Source organism: Anser anser (assembly GCF_964211835.1).
Source record: "Anser anser genome assembly, chromosome: 2".
NCBI lineage: Eukaryota > Metazoa > Chordata > Aves > Anseriformes > Anatidae > Anser > Anser anser.
Window position 1 is genome coordinate 117,694,314 of NC_139721.1, and position 19,682 is coordinate 117,713,995.

General features: G+C 35.3%; 1 protein-coding gene across 7 annotated transcripts in view; it reads right to left on the reverse strand.

The window, feature by feature from the left end:
* The window catches only part of ATP2C1 (ATPase secretory pathway Ca2+ transporting 1), a 50,094-nt gene that overhangs the window by 9,735 nt on the left and 20,677 nt on the right, over positions 1-19,682 (reverse strand). For all 7 annotated transcript variants that reach the window (XM_083823151.1, XM_083823154.1, XM_083823150.1 and 4 more), the window contains 15 exons: positions 18,654-18,689; positions 17,684-17,745; positions 17,181-17,289; positions 13,933-14,088; positions 13,156-13,224; positions 11,324-11,399; positions 10,765-10,831; positions 9,699-9,823; positions 8,345-8,442; positions 6,785-6,880; positions 6,587-6,676; positions 5,135-5,239; positions 3,324-3,480; positions 1,253-1,423; positions 151-248 (listed from right to left, as the gene is read on the reverse strand). In XM_083823151.1, the coding sequence (XP_083679277.1) occupies positions 151-248; positions 1,253-1,423; positions 3,324-3,480; positions 5,135-5,239; positions 6,587-6,676; positions 6,785-6,880; positions 8,345-8,442; positions 9,699-9,823; positions 10,765-10,831; positions 11,324-11,399; positions 13,156-13,224; positions 13,933-14,088; positions 17,181-17,289; positions 17,684-17,745; positions 18,654-18,689 (1,515 nt within the window). The remainder of the gene's footprint in view (positions 1-150; positions 249-1,252; positions 1,424-3,323; positions 3,481-5,134; positions 5,240-6,586; positions 6,677-6,784; positions 6,881-8,344; positions 8,443-9,698; positions 9,824-10,764; positions 10,832-11,323; positions 11,400-13,155; positions 13,225-13,932; positions 14,089-17,180; positions 17,290-17,683; positions 17,746-18,653; positions 18,690-19,682) is intronic.

A 19,682-nucleotide genomic window follows, 5' to 3' on the forward strand; every position in this document is an offset into this window, starting at 1 on the left:
ACTAAAACCTTCCACTAATTTAGTGTATCACCCCTTTCTACTATCAGTAACTCAAAAGTTAAATTTCACCTTTCCACAGATAAATGCATTTCTCAATATAAAATATAAAATATATACTTTGCTGCATTTCAGTAACATGTTAAAACAAACCTTTGGTGTTATTTGAGAAAGCTGCTGAATATCCAGATCATCTATTTCTTCTCCAGAGATTGCCTGTGAATTTTTAGAATACAATCCTAGTCGACTAGCTGGAAATAGATAATAAAAAGGTGTTACAATAATAAACTTTAAAAACCAACAATAAGCACATAATTATTTTTAGAACTATTATTTTCTGCAGCATGTCAGATTTGAAATGACCATAGCAGAACACCCTGTTGTTAATAATAATAATAATAATCAACAACACCTTATTGATTCAGTACACTGAAGTAAGTTACTTGAACTCTTGAGAAACACAAATTAACAAGCCTATTCTAATCAGATATTTATTTCCTTTAAACTTTTTAGGTCTTAAGGTCTGTATCTCATTGTGTCAGGTGGACTGTAAATATAAGAGCCCAGTCCTCTCTAAAGACTTTACAATTCAGAAGTAACAAGACAGAAAATGAGATGGGGATGTGCACAACTCTCAGCTGCAAATCTGCAACTGACAAAGTACTGGTAATTTGGGGATGTACTTGTTATGTGCACATTCAACTTTTTCAGCATCATCCTGTATATAAAGAATCTATATTCTGGCTGAAGTACTACACTTTCATGTATTATATAGTAAAAATAAGTAATTTCAAAATTTATTAATAGTACTTAAACTTCACAGTTAGTTACATGGTCACAACTGGATCAAGAAAGCATCAGTGCCATATCCATCCTAAATATTGTCAACACCTATTTTAGTTTCTCTCTGTTGCTATAAGACAAGCATCCAAAGCTGAGGGTAGGGAGGGTGGTGTTGGGTGTGTAACAGTAAGAGTCAGAAATCAAGCATGTTATGACAGAATGCAGTAAGAAAAATATATAGTCTAAAACAGCAGTCATACATTACCAAATTAGAAAAACTACAATTCAAGCTGAAATCCAAGTATCACTTCAGACTAGATTTTTTTTTTCCTAATTCCACCACACCATATGTTAACCTGATACACAGAACTCACAAATATTAAAGACTTAATACCCACACTTCAAACCACTTAGCTAGGCATTGCCAACACAGAAAACAAGTGAAAAATGAATAGAAGTGGACTATTCATACCAATGGCAACTGCAGTCTCCTGTGAATCTCCAGTAATCATTTTTATTGCAACTCCAGACATAATAAGTGTAGTGACAGCTTCTTTTACACCAGTCCGTGGAGGATCAACTATTCCCACAAGCCCCAAAAAAGTCAGTTGTCCTAACTCAGGACCAGAAGCTAAGGCCAGAACTTTTAGGAGACAAAGAAAGAAATAAATTAGGAATTGAAAATAACATTTACACCAGTTAAAACAACAACTGCTAATATTCGTTTTCTAAAATTAAAACAACTGTGTCTGTATATTGACCAGAAGCCTCAGAGATGAAAACATTTATGAGTAGCTTCATTCATCTGAGTATTCCACTTGAAATTAGCTTAACACAAGTGGATACTCAGAAATGAGACGTAATTGAACTAGTAGGTTAGAATAAAGCAAAAGACAGGGATTTTTTTTTCCTTAAACCTTGGTAGCAACATCTGTAACCTTAAGTATTCAGAATAGCCTACTGTATTTCTTTTCTTCTAACAAGAAGTCTTTTTATCAAACACACTTTTCAGATTTTAAAGAAAACTTTCCAATTTGTTCTCAGCTGAAAGTGTTGATGCTTCCACTGTGTGGAAAAGGAAAGCCATCTAAGCCTTGTGGTTTCTGTGTACATGCATGGTCTTTTACGCAAGAGGAGAAAGGGAGGATCAGTTAACGTATTTTTATTTTGTGCCCTTTTTCTGTTTGTTTTTAAATAGAAGCAGATTTTATCAACTACATGCTGGATATTTTCTGGAATGTCTTTTACAGTAGGAACCTTAACTCAAATATATTTAAATGAGAGATTTGCAAGAGAATAGCAGATTCTCTTTTTTCAAACATTACACAAGATTTGCTGTTTGACAGTTATCCAAGGCAGGCATGTAAAGAATGATTGTCTGAAGAAAACAGGTACAAGGATACTACTCCTAGTGAACCCTCCCAATTTCTAGGAAATTGTATCTTAGGAACTTCCTGAGCCTTGACTGTCTTGGATTTACGTGGCAAGGATTTGGTATGAGGGGGCTGCAGGGGTGGCCTCTGTGAGCAGAGCCCAGCAGCTGCCCCATGTCAGATCAGAGCCACCTCCAGCCAGCTCCAAAAGGGACCCACTGCTGGCCAGAGCCGAGCCTGTGAGTGACACTGGTTGGGCCTCTGGGAAAGCAGATTTAAGAAATGGGAAAAAAAAAAATGGTGAAAGGAGGGGAAGGTGGTTTTAGTTTGCCTTTAGTTTCTCACTGTTCCAGTCTGCTAGCGACAGGCAATAAATTATATTAATCTCCCTATGCTGAGTCTGTTTCACCGGCGACAATAATTGTTGAGTGATCTCCCTGTCCTTAACTCAACCCTTGAGCCCTTTCCATCATATATTCTCCTCCTTTCCCTTTGAAGAGGGGGAGTGAGAGTGGTTGTGGTAGAGTTCGGTTGCATAGCAGAGAAAAACCACCACAGCCACACAGTACCCGTAGTTTCACATTTAAAACCTCTGGATGGACATAACAGCCTAGAGATCTCTTTACAGAAGCCAAAGACAGACAGCTATGGTGACCTTTATAATGCTTACCCACAACCACCTCCTATCAATCATCTAATGAAAAATACTTCCAGATATATTTAAAAATCTGCACAGTAGGTTAATATAAAATGTAATCTTAATGGCATCTTCTGACCTGCAATCAGTTGTGCTAGCCTAACTCACAAAGGTGCCAAGAGCCAAAGAGGAATATGAACACATTCACATTATTATTTTTTATTTATAATAAGATCTATACTGAGATGTGGAAGCTATCAACTAGCAATGTATTTTTCAGTTATGGTCAGACACAGGAGATGACAGGAACCAGCAATACCTTTTCTCACCTGGTGCAATTTAATCAATGCTGGTATGCAGGCCTTAAGCTACATACAGCACCTGTTTTCCACTCCCCCATTTTAATGAAAAACTAACCAACCCTGTGGCACGTACTGAACAGTAATAAAAAAATCTTGTATGTGAGGGGTTTTTTGAACAAGTAAGCAGTGCCATTTAAAAGTGGCTATTTTGAGACACTGAAAAAGTCTTACCCCTAAGTCCTGCAGAGCCCATGGACGTCTTCTCTTGCTGGTATTGCTCTCTCTGTTGCTGAACAAGAGGTAGGGTCTGTCCCTTACAGTTATATGATGTACAGTACTTAATGACTTGTTCATAGGCACCTTTCATAAAGCAAACCTCTGGTTTGTCCTAAAAGAGAAAGGAATTATGTGCACATGTGTATACATATAAAAATACACATTGTGTGTATGCATATGTACACATAAGAAAGAATGGCATATCTACACTTCTTGGAAAAGTCTTCAGAACATATAATGCAGTTCAAAGCTATGCTTCTAAACTTAAAAATCCATTATTTGAAATATCTCTCTACACAGTATATATTTAAGAGTGTTAATATCAAAACAGCCAAGATAATAATCAGTATCTCATTTCAGTAGACATCATACATTTTAGACATTGTGGGGTCACGGTTTATGAACAAAAGAGGCCATGCAAAGGACAGCAATGAAACCTACACAGAATGTTAGACTTGAAAGATCTCCAGTTCATCATCTGACCACCTGTTTTCCTCCATAGGGCATTAAATATCACCTGTATCCTTGTATCACACAACTCCAACATTTTTCAGAAAAACTTCTAGCCGTGATGGCATCAAAGTGCTAAAAATACACCATCCTTCAACTTTTATTCCAACGCTAAATCAACTCATCCTTTCCCTTACCCTCTTTTCCATTAAGAATTGCTGCCTTGGCTCAATTTCCAATCACTGATTCTCATCTTCTCTCCCCTGTTGTGCTAAAAAGCTCTTTTTAATACATCTGTTTTCTCCCTGTGAAGGTGTTTATGCACAGTCATCAAGATACCTCAATTTTTCTGATAGGCTTAACTGCCAGAGCTCTAATTCTACTGTATTTTTTAGCCTTTGAATAATTTATGCTCCTTTTTAAACCATTTCCAGTTTTTCAACAATCTTTTAAAAATGCTCATACGAAAACACATCAGACACAGTGAATCAGTGAGTGGGAATTGCTTGCTGATTTTTTTTCTACTTTTCATACAGACAAGGATTATACCACCTCATTCTCTATAAAGGAAAAAGGAGTCAAATGCATTCTTTCCAAAGCAAAGATTTTACTGCGATACTGAATGACTGTTTGCAAGCCATTTTTGGTCAGAAATACCATGACATTTTCCGCAAATCCAGTATCTGCTGTTGAACATATCTCCAGTTATCAGACTGGCAGTGATTATGTCAATACTCTTAAACAAAAATATTCAGATTGGTCTAAATGAAATATACATGTAAATATGTACATGAAAGCACCAGAAGATGGAAAATGAGATTTAAGAATTGCTTGTATTCATAATCCAAAACATGCTAACATAAAATCTGTGAACACTGAGCAATGTGCTGTCCACATCAAAAACAGAAAACCCATGTTTTCAAACAAAAGCATTTTTTGATTACTCAACACCTATAAATCTTCTTGCTTTTAATTCTTTATTTAGCTATGTAGACCTGAAACAGCAGAAGATTCACAGACTTGCTTTAAACGTTTGATAAGGAAGGAGAAGGAAGAAATGCCAGGTAGACATTCAAAGTCTCAGATATCAAAATGCTTACAATTATTTCCCAGTATGTCTTTTATAGAAAGAATTTCTTGTCCTTCTTAATCTCTTTCAGAACTTGAAACTGAAACTAGATAATCAAACCATATTCCCAGGACAGTGCACTACCACCAGCTTGCCATGGTCTCTGAAGTGAAAAATGAGGACATTAACCAGGGTACATAACTATTCTACAGAACCAGTGCACAAGAAAATTGTGATTGAAGTTTACCTGCTGTGCTCTATGAACGCATTTAACAGCCATCCATTTTTGTTCTGAGCTGAAGGGATATTCAGCCTTCCTTACGTAGTCCTCCTGGATCCCATCTAAACCCATCTGCATAAAACAGAAAAAGCAACATAATGTAAGCACCTTTCTTTTCCAAACAACTAAACAATTTATTCAGACTTCTTAGTTAACAATAAATCACTTTCATTTCCAAAATTGCTTTTCAGAACATTGCTCCATGCAGACAAACTTCTGAAAAACACGCGCCAGAAGAACCTAGTAGCTTCTTCGAGGCTTCAGCATAAGTCACACCATTTCAGTGTATATCTTTGATTCAAGGATCCTTATATACGTTCCAGATTATCACCATTCACAGACACAAGTTTTACAATGACTAGCAATTTAGTTCTTTGTTTGACAAAACACATCTAAAATCCCAGCGCATATTTTGTATTTTTTTTTTTAATCTATACAATTTCTCTGCTAAAAGGGCCTAAAAAATTATTAGACAAGACTGGCAGTCTGGAGGACGCAAGTCACTGATTTAAAGTTCAAATGATCTAACCTGAAATGGCTTTTTTTTTTTTTACTGTTAGCTGAATTCCCCCAAACAATTAATGTGAAACTAACCATGAAGATTCCAGGCAAAATGCATTTCATTCCCCACCCCAAAATGCAACTCAGTGAATTCCATGCTCTCTCCTTAACCAAGTCCAAGTGCCAATTAAAAAAAGATGCGTAAGTAGCAGCCTGCCATAAGCCATTCTCAAGTACTTATGGACCTCTACATTTCCTTCACTACCTCCCTTTCCTGCCACAGATGTGAAAGAATCCCCGTTCTTCTCTGTTTCTATGGGCTCTTGACAAAATATCACTTTAGTCCTTTCCAGTCAAAGACCGTAGACTTGGAATGAAATCTCAGCAAGATGGTATCTCAGTCCTCAGTTACACAGGGAAGAAAAAGATTGTAATGCATTCACCTTTCAATATTTTTATGAGTTTATTTACCTTCACAGAAAAATCAAGTACTCAGATATCTTGCTATGTTTTTCAGTAACTGTACCAAGTGTCACAGCATAAAAAAAAAATCATTTAACCGGAGTGTCCACAATTTAAACTACCTGTGCCCAGCACTTAAACAGCACCGTAAATGGTGCAGCCACCAATATATCAGTCTTCAACTTACTACTACTTCTGATGAGAACTGGGAAAGAGCACAGTCAATATGCAACAGGTAAATTAGCCTATGGCAGACAAAATAGCAGTACTTCAATTCTAAATAACTTAACTTTTATCTTTCAGAATGCCCAGAGACTTCTAAATGATAAGAAACACAAGAGATGAGCAGTTGCAATACAAATCTAGGAGATGCAAATAAGGGAAAAATGAGAAAAAAACACATTTCTACACACTTGCCACCTACCATGAATCAAAAAAGCACCATTAAGTACCCACCTTCATAGCAAGTGCAATTAAAGCTCCTTCTGTTGGCTTCCCCATTAAGGTGTTGTTTCTAATCACAGCATCATTACACACACAGCCAGCCTAAAAGATGAGGACGGAAAGGGGAGAAAACATGACAGAGAGTAAATGTCATGCATAACTCTAGTGCTATCATCAATTAAAAGAAACCTGTCTCTGCCAATATCTCACCTCAACGATTTTGCTAATGGATGGGTTGTTATAACCATGAATAACTTCACCATCAAGCATCACTTCTCCAAACCTGTTATAACCTACTCCAGTAACCTGTAAGACAAAGAGCCAAAGGTAGCAGGTAATGTAACATTTGCTGGGTTCTTAAATTGTTTTAATCTCAGCTTTTTACTACGAACTATAGAAAGCTAAAACAATGTCATGCATAATGATGCATTTTACCCAGTGTGAATAGAATCCTCTACTTAACATCTAATGTAGCAGGTACCAGATTAGGGAACAAACCTGAGGGCAATTGAGTTTTTCAATTAAACATTTTAGGCATTATTTTTCAAAAACGTAACAATTTTATTCCCATCTCCTTACTCAATTAGGACATTTTTTTTCTCTCTCCTCCTCCTTTTGCTTTTTAATTTTTTCCTCCTATTCCTGGTTAATAATGCATACCCCCTGCAGTGGAATGGAAGTACACAGCCAAGACCTACTTTCATGCAGGAAGAAGAAAATCATAGTTGAATGGCCTCTCAGCTGAGACTTCTGAGAGGTGTTAAAAACAGTAAAACCGTAGATTTAATGCGTAAAATGTAGGCATCCCATTAGGATCCAAAAAGTCTTGAATTCTACAGCATTAACAGCTAGTATATTTTACAGCTATTTCAAATTCTCTTTCCATTAGGACAAAGGAGTTGATTTCACACAGCTATAAACAAATTATGCTAGTAGTGAAGAAAAAAGCAATTAAAGCATTCCTATAAAAATTTAAGAACAGAAAATAAGCACCAAGAAATATAAGCAAACATAGGTAAATAACAGGAAAGGATAAAGAAAATTCCAGTATTTACTACTACAAAAAAAACAGTAAAGCTAATGGAGGGTTTTGTCAATGTGAATAAAACTCTAAGCATGAGGAGTTCAGGAATTCATGAACTTGTTTAAAGTACACTCCCATGGAACTACATATAGAAGCATGCCTTGCTGCTTTTCCATTCCTATTGCTTTTGCTTCTCTTTTGTGCATTTACTTCAGCCTTTGCAGCAAACGCCCGACCTCAACCACAGCTTTATGTCCTGCCTCTACTTTAAACTCTATCCATTATGAAAAAAGCAAGTATGACAGTGCACTCAGTAAGAAGGGTCCATACTACACATCATCTTTTAGCCAACAGCTGGATACCCCTCCTATTTCAACTGTTCTTAACAGATACATTTTGTTTTTATGCACATGCTACAACAAAACAGTCCCATTTTCCATACTGAAAAAAAAAAGCCAAGTCTCATTTTTGTAATGCATCTCAGCATCTTTTATTACGACCTACAGAACTTTATACATTATATAAAGTGAATTCTTCTGTAACCACAGAATGCTTGGATAATACAGCTCAAAATCTGAAATACTAGATGAATAGAATTAGCTAGAAATTGAGGAACTGAGATTTGGTGCAACCAATTTACACTTCCTTAATTAATGCTTTATATGAAGTATAATCAAGAATATCTCAGCTGATACACACAGTGAAGTAGAAGCAAAATTTAAGTCTAACAGAGCTTCACTACATACCTCAGCATGTTGCCCATCTGAAGTAAAAATATGGGTAACGGTCATTTCATTCTTTGTCAGAGTTCCAGTTTTATCTGAACAAATTACATTGCAACAACCTGAAATAACCAATTAGTACTTGTAAGACAAGGCCTGTCTAGAATAAAATGAGTAGTTAACAAGAACGAGAGTATTCAAGACATGCAAATTTCTAGAAACACTGCAGCTGTCGTTGGGGGAAAAAAAAAGATTGGATTTAATAAAGACAGGAAATTTTCGACTATTTGTGAATAGCTGTGCAAAGTTCTTCACAAGTTTGTTTGATAAATTAAAAAAGCTAATTAAAAGCCTAAATTGACATGTTGCCCCAAGTGGTTCCATTCGCTACCTCCTTAATTTTATTCTGATGCATCTCAAACTATACTACTGAAGTCTCAATTGTGACTACCATTGAGGAAGAAAGTTAAGAGCTTGCTTTACAGCAGTCATTTTTCTCAGTCTGTAAGTGTGACTTACTACTAAAGCCACAATTTTTAATAAGATTAAAAAGATTACAGAAATGTGGAAATATATACTTGCTGTTTTAAGTCAGGAAAAAGTATTTTGAAACAGTGTTGCACTGTTTTGACATTCCTTGACCCAATAGCAGGAATTGAAAAAGCAACAAAAAAAGTTTGCAATACTAACGAAACTGCTAAAGGCATTAGAAAATATATTCCTAGTCTTCAAAGGAGAAATTCAACTGCAGCAGAATTACTTAAATTACAATTTCTGTTTCTTTTTCATATACTACGAATTACGTTTCATAACTGAAACTACGTACAGAATGTTTTCAAGCTTTCATCTTTTAAATATTTTAGGTTTTAATATAAGCAGCACAACATCCTTAAGGTACATTATGATTATAAAGATTTTTCCAATATTCAAACTTGGATTTGTTTCCAACTGTCAAAAACATTCAAATTTACGCCAAAAAGTTGATTTAAAAACTGTTTCACAAATCTGTTATTTAGCAAGAACATCTTAGAGCTAACTAAAAATACTTCTACTGACATATTTTCACTGTTCTACTGCGAATGAAGAGTACTCCAAACATCTAATTACACATGCAGGTTTGAGTATTACTAGTGTGACATGTAATTAATCAGACTGCTTACTGCAATTCAAAAACCGAGTGCTGATAGGGCACACAAAAGCATCGACTTGAATTCTAACTACTCATGTAGAAGACATTCAGTTTCAAAATGTTTTAAAGATACCCCCACACTGCCGGCAAATAAGAACACCTGCTTCATTTTACCATTAGCCATCGAGACTATTATTGATTTCCTAAGATTTATATCCAACTACTATCTCTAAGTTAGTCTTGCCATACCTAAAGTTTCAACAATAGGGAGCTTTTTTACAATAGCCCGTTTCTTCACCATTCTCATCACACCCAGTGCCAGTGTCACTGTTACCACGATTGGGAGTCCTTCAGGGATTGCAGCTACAGCCAAACTGAAACAAAAATAAATACACAAATCTTGTCTTAGAATGTCATAGATTAATACACAGTAATAATGCATTTACCCATACAAAAGAAGAAAAGCTGGGAAAAAAACAATTGCACATTTGTTTTGCATACAGGAAAACACTAGTGAGGACTGTGCAAAGCAGCCCAGGTTGTGAAGAATAAGCGTAGTCAGCACTAAAAAGAATTGGGATATGCCACCACTCCAAGTGACCGATCATCCACAGCTATCACTTCTAGATCACGCTATGGCAGCATGCTAAGTGTTGGAATGACAGAATAAGATCAGATCACAGTAGCTCATTATACAATGCTTGAAGTTGCAGTTGTGCCTGGTGCCTTCCTGCACATATCCCCCCTCCCCAAGTAAATCTCCATAGATCCTGTTATTTAAAACAAACAAACAAAAAACACTTTTTGTTAAAGAAATGCTTCTGCCCTATTCACTGTCCATGTAATAGCAACCCAGCAACTTTTCTGAGAGTAGAGAGCTAGACCATAAAAACTCAGTGTTATTCTCAGCAGACAACAGCCTGGAATTAAGTTTTCATAATGTGCTAGAAAACGAGCTAATAAAGTACACAAGTAATTCAGTTTTATTTGATGCTACTTATAATACTGCATTTTCTTTATTTACTCAGCGACAGAAATTCAAATTGCACAACTCTATTGTCTGTTTACAGATGTTCCCAAAACTCTCAGAAACCTCCATACAAATACACAATTTAAGAGACAGACAAGTACGTCCTGTATCATTAAAAATGAATATGAACTTACTTTTTCAAGCACAAAATCTGTTTTTACTTTGTATTACTTATCTAAACTTAAAAGAGACTGCGTGCAAGCACATTATAATATACATCACTAGCTTTCACACACTTCCTATCATGCATAATCTACACTATTTAAAAATATCTATGTATCTTACCTCACTCCAATTGTGAACATATCAAGAATATGTTTTCCTTGCAACCAGCCAACCAGCATAATAACTCCTATAAAAACAAACAAACAGTTGTCATGGTAAATACAAAACCAACGTGCACTGTAGCCTATCATTAAAAAGAACTCAGACAAACTTATCATTATGCTGCCTATAAAAATCCATTATTTCTATCACTGTTGGAGCATGATTCCATTAGTAAAGCAAAGGTGAAGAAAGTTTTTGCCAGTCAGATTGCCCAATCATACCAGCAGTGAGGTACTCATGCACACCTTGAATCAGAAGAGACACCGCAACTTGAAGCATTTAGAAGGCCAAAAAAAGTCAGAAAAGCACGTTAGTGGGCAGAAGTAAACTTGCATTGTAAGGGGGGTTATGTCATATCAGTAATCTTCAGATTATTACTTGCATGAACTCATTAAACAGTGGCAAACAAAATCAGAGGTCAAAATATCTAAAAGGAGATCAAGTCCTTCAGTTTTCTCAAACCGATGGGTTGGTTTCAGTTACAAAATAATTTGTAGTTGTTTTGCATAAATCTTACCTATGATACCAAAGGAATACAAGGAAAGCTGTTTTCCTAAGAGATCCATGCTCTTCTGCAGAGGTGTCTTTGGAGCCTTGGTGAATGGTAAACACCCAACAGTTAACAAGCAGAAGTTAAAAGCATAAACTGTATCCTATTTCTTCAGGTATGCAAGCTTCAAGGCCTTGTCTTGAAACTAACTCGACTAAAATGTAGTTACACAGTATGTTTCCATGTGTTTACTTTGTGAAGACACAGACTACTTTGTTCAATTCTCATGTAGAAGTCAAGAAGTTCAAAGAACACTTCAATGAAATGAACATTTTTTTTTTTTTTTAAGAAATATCCTTTGGGAGTTTTGTGATGTCTACAGCAAAATCTAATACAAAAGGTCATATCAAGGATTCTTAAAAAAAACTTGGGCTAAAAACAACTGCATTTCTTCTAGACAGAAAAGTTCTTGATAACAAGAACAAAACCGACTTTTCAAGGCAGAGGCATTAAAGCCCTGGAAGGCCAATTATATTTCAGGAGGAATTTGCTAACAAGCTGCAGAAAATACAAGTTAGCCAAATAGGAAGCTATAGAAATATTTAGTGCCAAAAAAAAGTATAAAAAAGAGGAAGGGAACACCAAGAAAAAAATTAAATAAAGAGATGATAAAAATTAGGAACATAGATTTTTATATTAACATATGGTAGACCTACAGTATGGAAAGTATGGCAATAAAAGGGAAACTGCATCAGTGTAAAATCTTTGTTCCGCAAGGTATGAAAAAAGTGTACACACTATGGGGGAATTCTGATATTACGTTTGATTCACCCTTACCTTCAAAATTTACTTTTAAAATAAGATTACTGCAATAAGCATCATAAACATAACCCCACAATACTCTGATATTTCAGAATGTTTGTGTAAAATGTGCACGCTTTTTGTTGCTGGTTCTTTCTTCATTAATAAATGCAATTGCTCCAATATAAACTACATACCATAATCATATTTTCCTCACATGTGTAACAAAGTGGATTACATTCTGGGTGACAGAACAGCAGTATTCCCTTGAAAGGTCTAGTAAGGCACTGCAGCTAACAACGTGAGGTCAGTGACACACTCCCAGCTGACACATTTGATGCCTGACCTAATGCCCTTAGTTGTTCTGATCCAGCAGATTTCAGAAATGTAATTTGGAAAAAAAAATGTGCTGCCTATAGTAGGCCTGATCATGCCCTGACAGCTGAAAATAGACTGTCACCTTATGACCTTATGTTGGTCAGAGAGCCAGGGAAGGCTGTTGAAACACAAACTACTCCAAGAGTCTGACTTTCCATGTGGATCAGAGCACTGCAATAGAGAAAGTTACTACAGGAGTTTAGTATACTGAAGTCAAAGGGAGCTCTGTAACCTTGGAAGGATAGGCTAGAGATCATGAAGCAGCGGGAAACAAATTCATAACCCGAAAATACACCGCTCCTCAAGGGAAAACATAGTCTTGTGCACACAGCACACAAATCTGTCGTAACAAATACCTTTTGCACAGACATAGTTCCACTTGAAAAAAATACACTTCCACAAATTGCAGCAATATTTGTTATACCTTTTAAAAGCTTCAGAAAATTATTTTCAGAACTAACATTTTTAGGTCACCAATGGATAATTTGTTACACTGAATCCAATTACTACTTTCATGTTCAAGAGAGAAGATTTGTTTCACTAGAGAAGAGAATAGTATTAAAACCAATGTAATTAAATCTAACAAAGTTCCTATGGAATAAACTCCAAAAATGCAGTTTCAATGAATGACATATGCATTTACAAAACTTAAGCTGTTGTTTCTAAATATCCATTCTTACCTCTTCTGCTTGCATCATTTTAAAAACCTCTCCAAATTCAGAGTTTTCTCCTGTTCCAATAACAATGCCCTAAAAGAAAAAAACAACAAACACCACACCACCAAAAAGCAGTCATTTCAGATCTGAAGTTTTAAATTAAATGTACATGATTGTTCTTGACAGCTTTGACTTATGTAGTCAATGGGCAAATGCCATTTAAATTGCTACAATTTTGTTAGCCTTATTAATTTAACTACTCAGACAAATAGGATGTATTTTTGTTAAAAAAAAAAAAAATAAAATCACCCCTGTGAAACAAACTGCTATTCTGTACTGCTGAAGTACAGCAACTACCAGTAACAAAACTCAAATAGCGCAACATCCAACTAGCACTAAACACATCTGTAATTTCATTTACTGGTTCTCAAACTCTAAGATATGAATGTAGTTCTGCAAGATCACAAATACCAAATCCCAGATAGCCCAGATAGAACGGTTTCACATCATCTGCTCCCTACAAATTTGAGGGCTCCTGAGCATGGATTTCCCTCCCCCCCCCATGTCTGAAAAAGCACCAATGAGAACAGCTTTCATTGTATCACAGTAAAGTCATCCTCATCCTTATTTCCAGTAAACATTTCTATTTCTACTCCATTTCTACTATTTAAGAAAAATTAAAATATATGTAGTCATTAAAAAACAGTTATCAACAGGTAAGTGAACCTTAAAAATAAGAACTGGTTTAATTCAAATAGTTAAAACATGGAATATATTGTTCTCTATCAATAATAATCTTACCTTTGCTTTTCCACATCTGACCAATGTTCCCATGAAAGCAATATTGCTCCTTGAAGTAAGGTCTCCATTGGTTGCTGCTGGCTGAGGAGCGATAGATTTAGAGCAAGGAGCTGTCTCACCCGTGAGACTGGATTCATCAATCGAAAGGTCCACAGCCTTTGAAAACAAAATATACAGAGTAGGTAGAAAGCATAGCAATAATCTTTCATAAGTAATTGAAATCGTAATAAAAGTTTCCCAGCTCTGACCGTGAAAAATATATCTAATTTATTCATATGACAAGAAACCATGTATCACTATTGACCATATTTTCAGAACCAGCATAGTAGCAAGCATTCCTACAGGACACTGCAGCAATACACTTGCTTTGCAAAGTCAAAGTTTACTCCTAATTTTATGTTCATGACTTTCTCTACAAAACGGAGAAGAGGTTGTATCTGTGATATACTCCATTACCAAATAATATAATTAACTGGGACTGTAAATGTATATACATACTATCCTTTCAATTCTTTCTCTGTCCATTTCCTCCTATCACGTTCATTAAGAATACATAACAAAACACATACAGTGGGTTTTTGTCCACAAAGTGTCTCTATGGAAAATGCCATTCACGCAACAGGCAAGTTAGTCTGGAGAAACTTTTTTTTTTTTTTTAAGGTTTTGCTTTTGTGGTTTTTTGGCAACAAGTGCAGGTGGTAGGAGAAGGAAAAGGGAAAAGTGAATTACCATTACAGCTACTCAGCTGTCTACAGGTGAAGAAAAGAGATTGTTTTCTATAAATATTCAAAGAAAATATATTAATATTCTTCTATAATATTTGAAGAAAATAGACTGTTTTCTATAAATATAATATAAAACAAAAAATATACAATAAAAACAGAAATGTAAATGTCTTTCCCCAACTGACATCACTTCTAACATCTTCTATTGACTTCAGTGGATCTTGAACAAAGCCAAAGCTTGAACCATAAAATTCTACTGACACAATCCAATTAAAATCATTTTGCATTATTAAAAATTATAGTCATTACTTGTGATTGTATCACTAAATTTCAATATAACTTCCTTGAGAAAAGCAGCGTTAAAGGATGTTCAATAAAACAAAATTACCAAAACTCTTTGAAAAGATATCACTTGCAAGAATCTGTCACATTGCATTTGGTACCACCACAGTATAGCACATCACTCTGAGGTTCAAGGATATTTTTGGTTTGTTTTCTTAAGTGACACATTACTCCAGTAACTCTTGTGCTCCAGTTCTAGCTGGACAACAAAATGAACACTAGCATACTAAGTCAAAAATAAATTTAGTCAATGTTCAGAAGAGAATAGTACCCTTACTAAAGTGTTTTCTGATCAAGTTCCTCTAATTCCTGCTGTTCTCTCAAATACGTATCAGGACAGTACCCATTTTTAAAAGACGGATACTGTATCAATAAAGGAAAAGGGGCACTTATCAAAAACTGCAATGAATGTTTCAAGCAAAGCCATAAGGAATGATTAGCTCCAGAAAGTTCTATAGCAATTTTTTTATTTGCAACATATTCCTCACACTCTAAGCTGAAACAGGATGTTCAGATTTATCCATGAGCTCTGAAACACTTGTCACCACTACTGAAGTGAACTTTGTTCAAAACTGAAGTTGCTACAGGCATGTTAGTTCTTAATGTAGCATTCTGGATTTAAAGAGTATTACTAGAAAACTTGACAGAGGACTCATTAACCTGCACAAAACTTAGGCCAGAAAAGGTCTTTATATAATGTTTCAGAAAACAAGATTGCCCCACAAGTCCAGCAAAGAAATTTCTTCTCATATATATATATATATATGTATATATGAAAACAATATATGGAGAACAAAGACTTCAGAAAGTAAACAACACTTAATTAGCATTTCTGTAAGTTTCTAAGACAGTATCAATTAGAACATACTAAAGAAATCTAGTTCTTTATCTGAAAAGACAACCTTTTGTGATCCCACAAGAAAGGTTATCTCAAACACAAACCTTCACGGAAGCATAGCAATAGGCATTACCGCAGAAGTAGCGCATTTGCTTCTCCCTCCACTTTCTCTAAGAGGAAAGCATGAGGTTAGGCCTAGCAGCTTTTAAGAATTGACTTCTTTGGCCTTAAGTCCTGAACACAAGAAATATGAATTCCACCTTTTCATACTGTCACATTTCATACTGTCTCTGATTATGGACTTACAAACAAAGAAAGCAGGTATTTCAATATATCTCTGATGTAAAAGACACTCTTTATACAGGAGAATAAATTAAACATATCAGAGTTTTCTGGTGATCATAGCTAGCCTTTTCACAGAAGATTGGACTTGAAGTTTCCAGGAGAAAGCATGCACATTCTGCCAGGCAAGATAAGATAAGATAGATGCATCATACACACATGCATATATATATATATATGCACATATATATATACACACATGCATATATATATATATATATATATATCAACCCCCACTGCGTGGTAGAGATTTCCAATGCCAGAGTGAGGCAACTGCTTATGATGACATGCTCTTATTTTCAAATATCTGCAAGAATAGTGGAGATAAAGATGATGCAAATTTTAAGGTCATGTAGACAAGCAGATTAGAAACTTTTAATTCCCCTTCTGCTTTCCATTGTAACAGGTCCAAGAATGCTGCTAACATGGTATGCTATGAGCTTACGAATGAGATGGTAGATGCTGCTGCAACAGCACTTCTACACTAATGTAGACACTATACAATTGTTGAGGGAATAAGAAAGTGTTTGAAGTCACTAACAAAAACTACTCAGCAAAATATTAAGTACTGACTATATTGCAAGGGCTAACAGATGATGCAGACAAACTTCCCAAGAGCACTGCAAATTTTTCTTAGACACTAGCTGGTAAAATTAATGCAAATATTAGACACAAAATCAGCTGGAAACACATCCCACAATTCAGACTGAAAACAGCCATTTGACTTAACATTCAGAAAAAGTATTCAACTGAAGTTTTCAATAACAGACTGCATACATAAAATTGGAAAAATACTTCTCATTTCTTACAGTCAAAAACCACGTATATTAAGAATGCACAATTACATTTAGGAGTTTAATTATTTCAAAGTTTCTATCAAAATAGTTGCAAGTTCCAAACAGTAATATTTACTGCAGTTCAGTATTAAGTGGCTATCTTCTCTTCCCCTCTCTTGCACAAAAAAAAAGCTATTAAATATTAAAACAATAGTAGGTATATACCTCAAATAATCGTAGATCAGCCGGGACTCTGTCTCCAACTGACAAGCAGACTGTATCACCTGGGACTAAATCTCTTGCAAGTGTATGTTCCACTCTACCTTCTCGTACACTGTAGGTACAAACACAATGTCAAAGTACATAAGAATGTACTCTCCGGCATTTTGTCTTAGAAAAGCAAAGTGTTGGCTATGCGTTGCAGTGCTACTGGTTTCTATGTGTTGCAGCACTGCTGATTTCAGCAAAATACAATTTCAATTTTGCTCTTTATTTCTCTAGAAATTACACATCAGTAATATCATTTGAGTGTTCAAGGGGCAAAAATGTGGAGTAATATTTTATGCCAATACAACAATCTTTAAAATGAGTCAAAATCAATTATGTTCTATATCTGCATAACGCTTGCTATAAAGGTATTAAGTTCAGTAAAAACTTTTTCTTCTACTCATTTCACATTAAACTTAACATGTCTTAATTTAGGAGAGAGAGGACATACAATTCCATACCAGTGGCATTCTGGAGGCACAAGTTTACTAAGCTCTTCAAGAGATTTTTCTGATCTGTACTCCTGCAGAGACAATAAAACAATTAAAGAAGTGCATGTTTTTAAAACAGGCAAAACTTAAACAATAAAAAGATAGATTTCAGCAGATGTGGATGTGTTCCATTAGTAAAGTTGTTACAATATTCCAAAGAATCAGTTACGATATGCCCTCCAACAGTTCCTTATTAGATATACTTTAAAAAGCAAATACGGTCCAAACACTGGAAGTTTTACAGATTTAAGAACTTGCCTGCATGCATTATTACTGAAAAACTGGCAGAGATCTTTTGCATTTTCTTTTAATACCTTCAAGGCTTTGTAATACTTACAGTAATGCTTCTAAACACAGGGATCAAGTTCTACAGTTTAGCAAGTTTGTACCAAAAACAGTGTTCACACTCTTAGCCCCTGGAGAACTACGGTAATACAACTCACCTCTAACTCAACAGATTTTATAACAAATTTCAAGATAAACAAAGATTAAAAGCACAAACAGGATGCGATTTTCGTTTAAGCAGATACTGAATAAAGCTGGGTATTCAAAGAATGATGATAACGTTTTTATGACTTATGTTATTTAAAATATATTTTGGGGGGGTAAAATTTCTGTACAGCATTGCAACCAAAGCTTTATGTTCAAAATCTGTTTTCTATGAAATCAAATATTTTAAAGTACTTCAGCACTGTTTAATCTGAATGCTTCTTTACAAGTAGTCTTTTATTGCTGAGTGTATTACCCATATAAATGCATAAATGTCAATGTAGTTAAAGCAAGAAAAATCATGCACTTTAGAAAAGGGAAAGACTTGGATGAAAGCACAGAGCTCTTTAATCAAGCATTGTGCAGCTGCACAACAGATCAGGACAACTACTTATTAAATAGAAGAGCATACATAAAAGCAATAATCTTGTTTGGACAACAGATGTCTTACCTGAACAAAGGCAACTGTAACGACGATGAGTATTGCCTGTGAGAAAACAAAAGCAGATAAGATAAAAGAATTCCAAATGGCCATGAAAGTAAGTGATCATATTTGCTTTTTCTCAACCATAGTTGTTACTACACATTAACAATATGGTTTGGAAACAGACTCTCTCATGCTCAAAATGACCAGTTTTCCCTCAGGCCTACTAATGACAAACAACAAAAAACAATAGCATTATCTCTTTACATCTGTTTTAGTGTCATCCAAGAACTTCAATAAGGTAATACTTCTAAAAATAAGATTGATAACTAGACAGTGACTTTGAAGTAAAACGTCGAGCAATTGTAAGCTCTGCATTTCTAAAAGGTGAGCAAGAGACAACAGTGGGGAGAGATCCAGAACAAAAAAAATTGCCTGAATGAAGTATGAATGGTGTTCACTGCCACAGTAACTGTTAAAAAGTTGTTAAAAAGATTTTGTTTCATTCAAGTGACCAGATAACAGGAATACTAAGAATAAACTGAAGACTAGAGACAAAGTTGAGGAACGGGTCTGGAGCCATAAAATATCTCAGTAAGGAAGACAAGCAGAGGAAACTTGGGAACTTTGCCCAAGATTCCCATGAAGTAAGATAATACATTGACTACACCCCGAACAGCCAGGATCCAAAACAAAAAGGCAAAAAAAAAGTTGCTCATTAGGAATAATCCAAGAGAAGCACTAAGACCTCAATAATAAGCCTTCCCCCATATCACACACAATTCTGGTCACAACACTTCAACATGAATGTCACTGGGCTTGTAAGCATGGAACGTGAAAACGAGTGAATGAATGAGGTCTATCAGAGAATGAGACAAAGGTGAATTTTGTTTGAAGTATCATCTTCCCCCTCAATAGTCTCCAGTTTTGCTACACTAATTAAATTTGTTACTCAAATTGTTACACTTTTTAAAATACAATTTTATCTCAGAAGCGCAACAGCCATTAAGCCTTTAAAGTGTACCTTGCAATTACTAAAAAATAAGATATGACCAT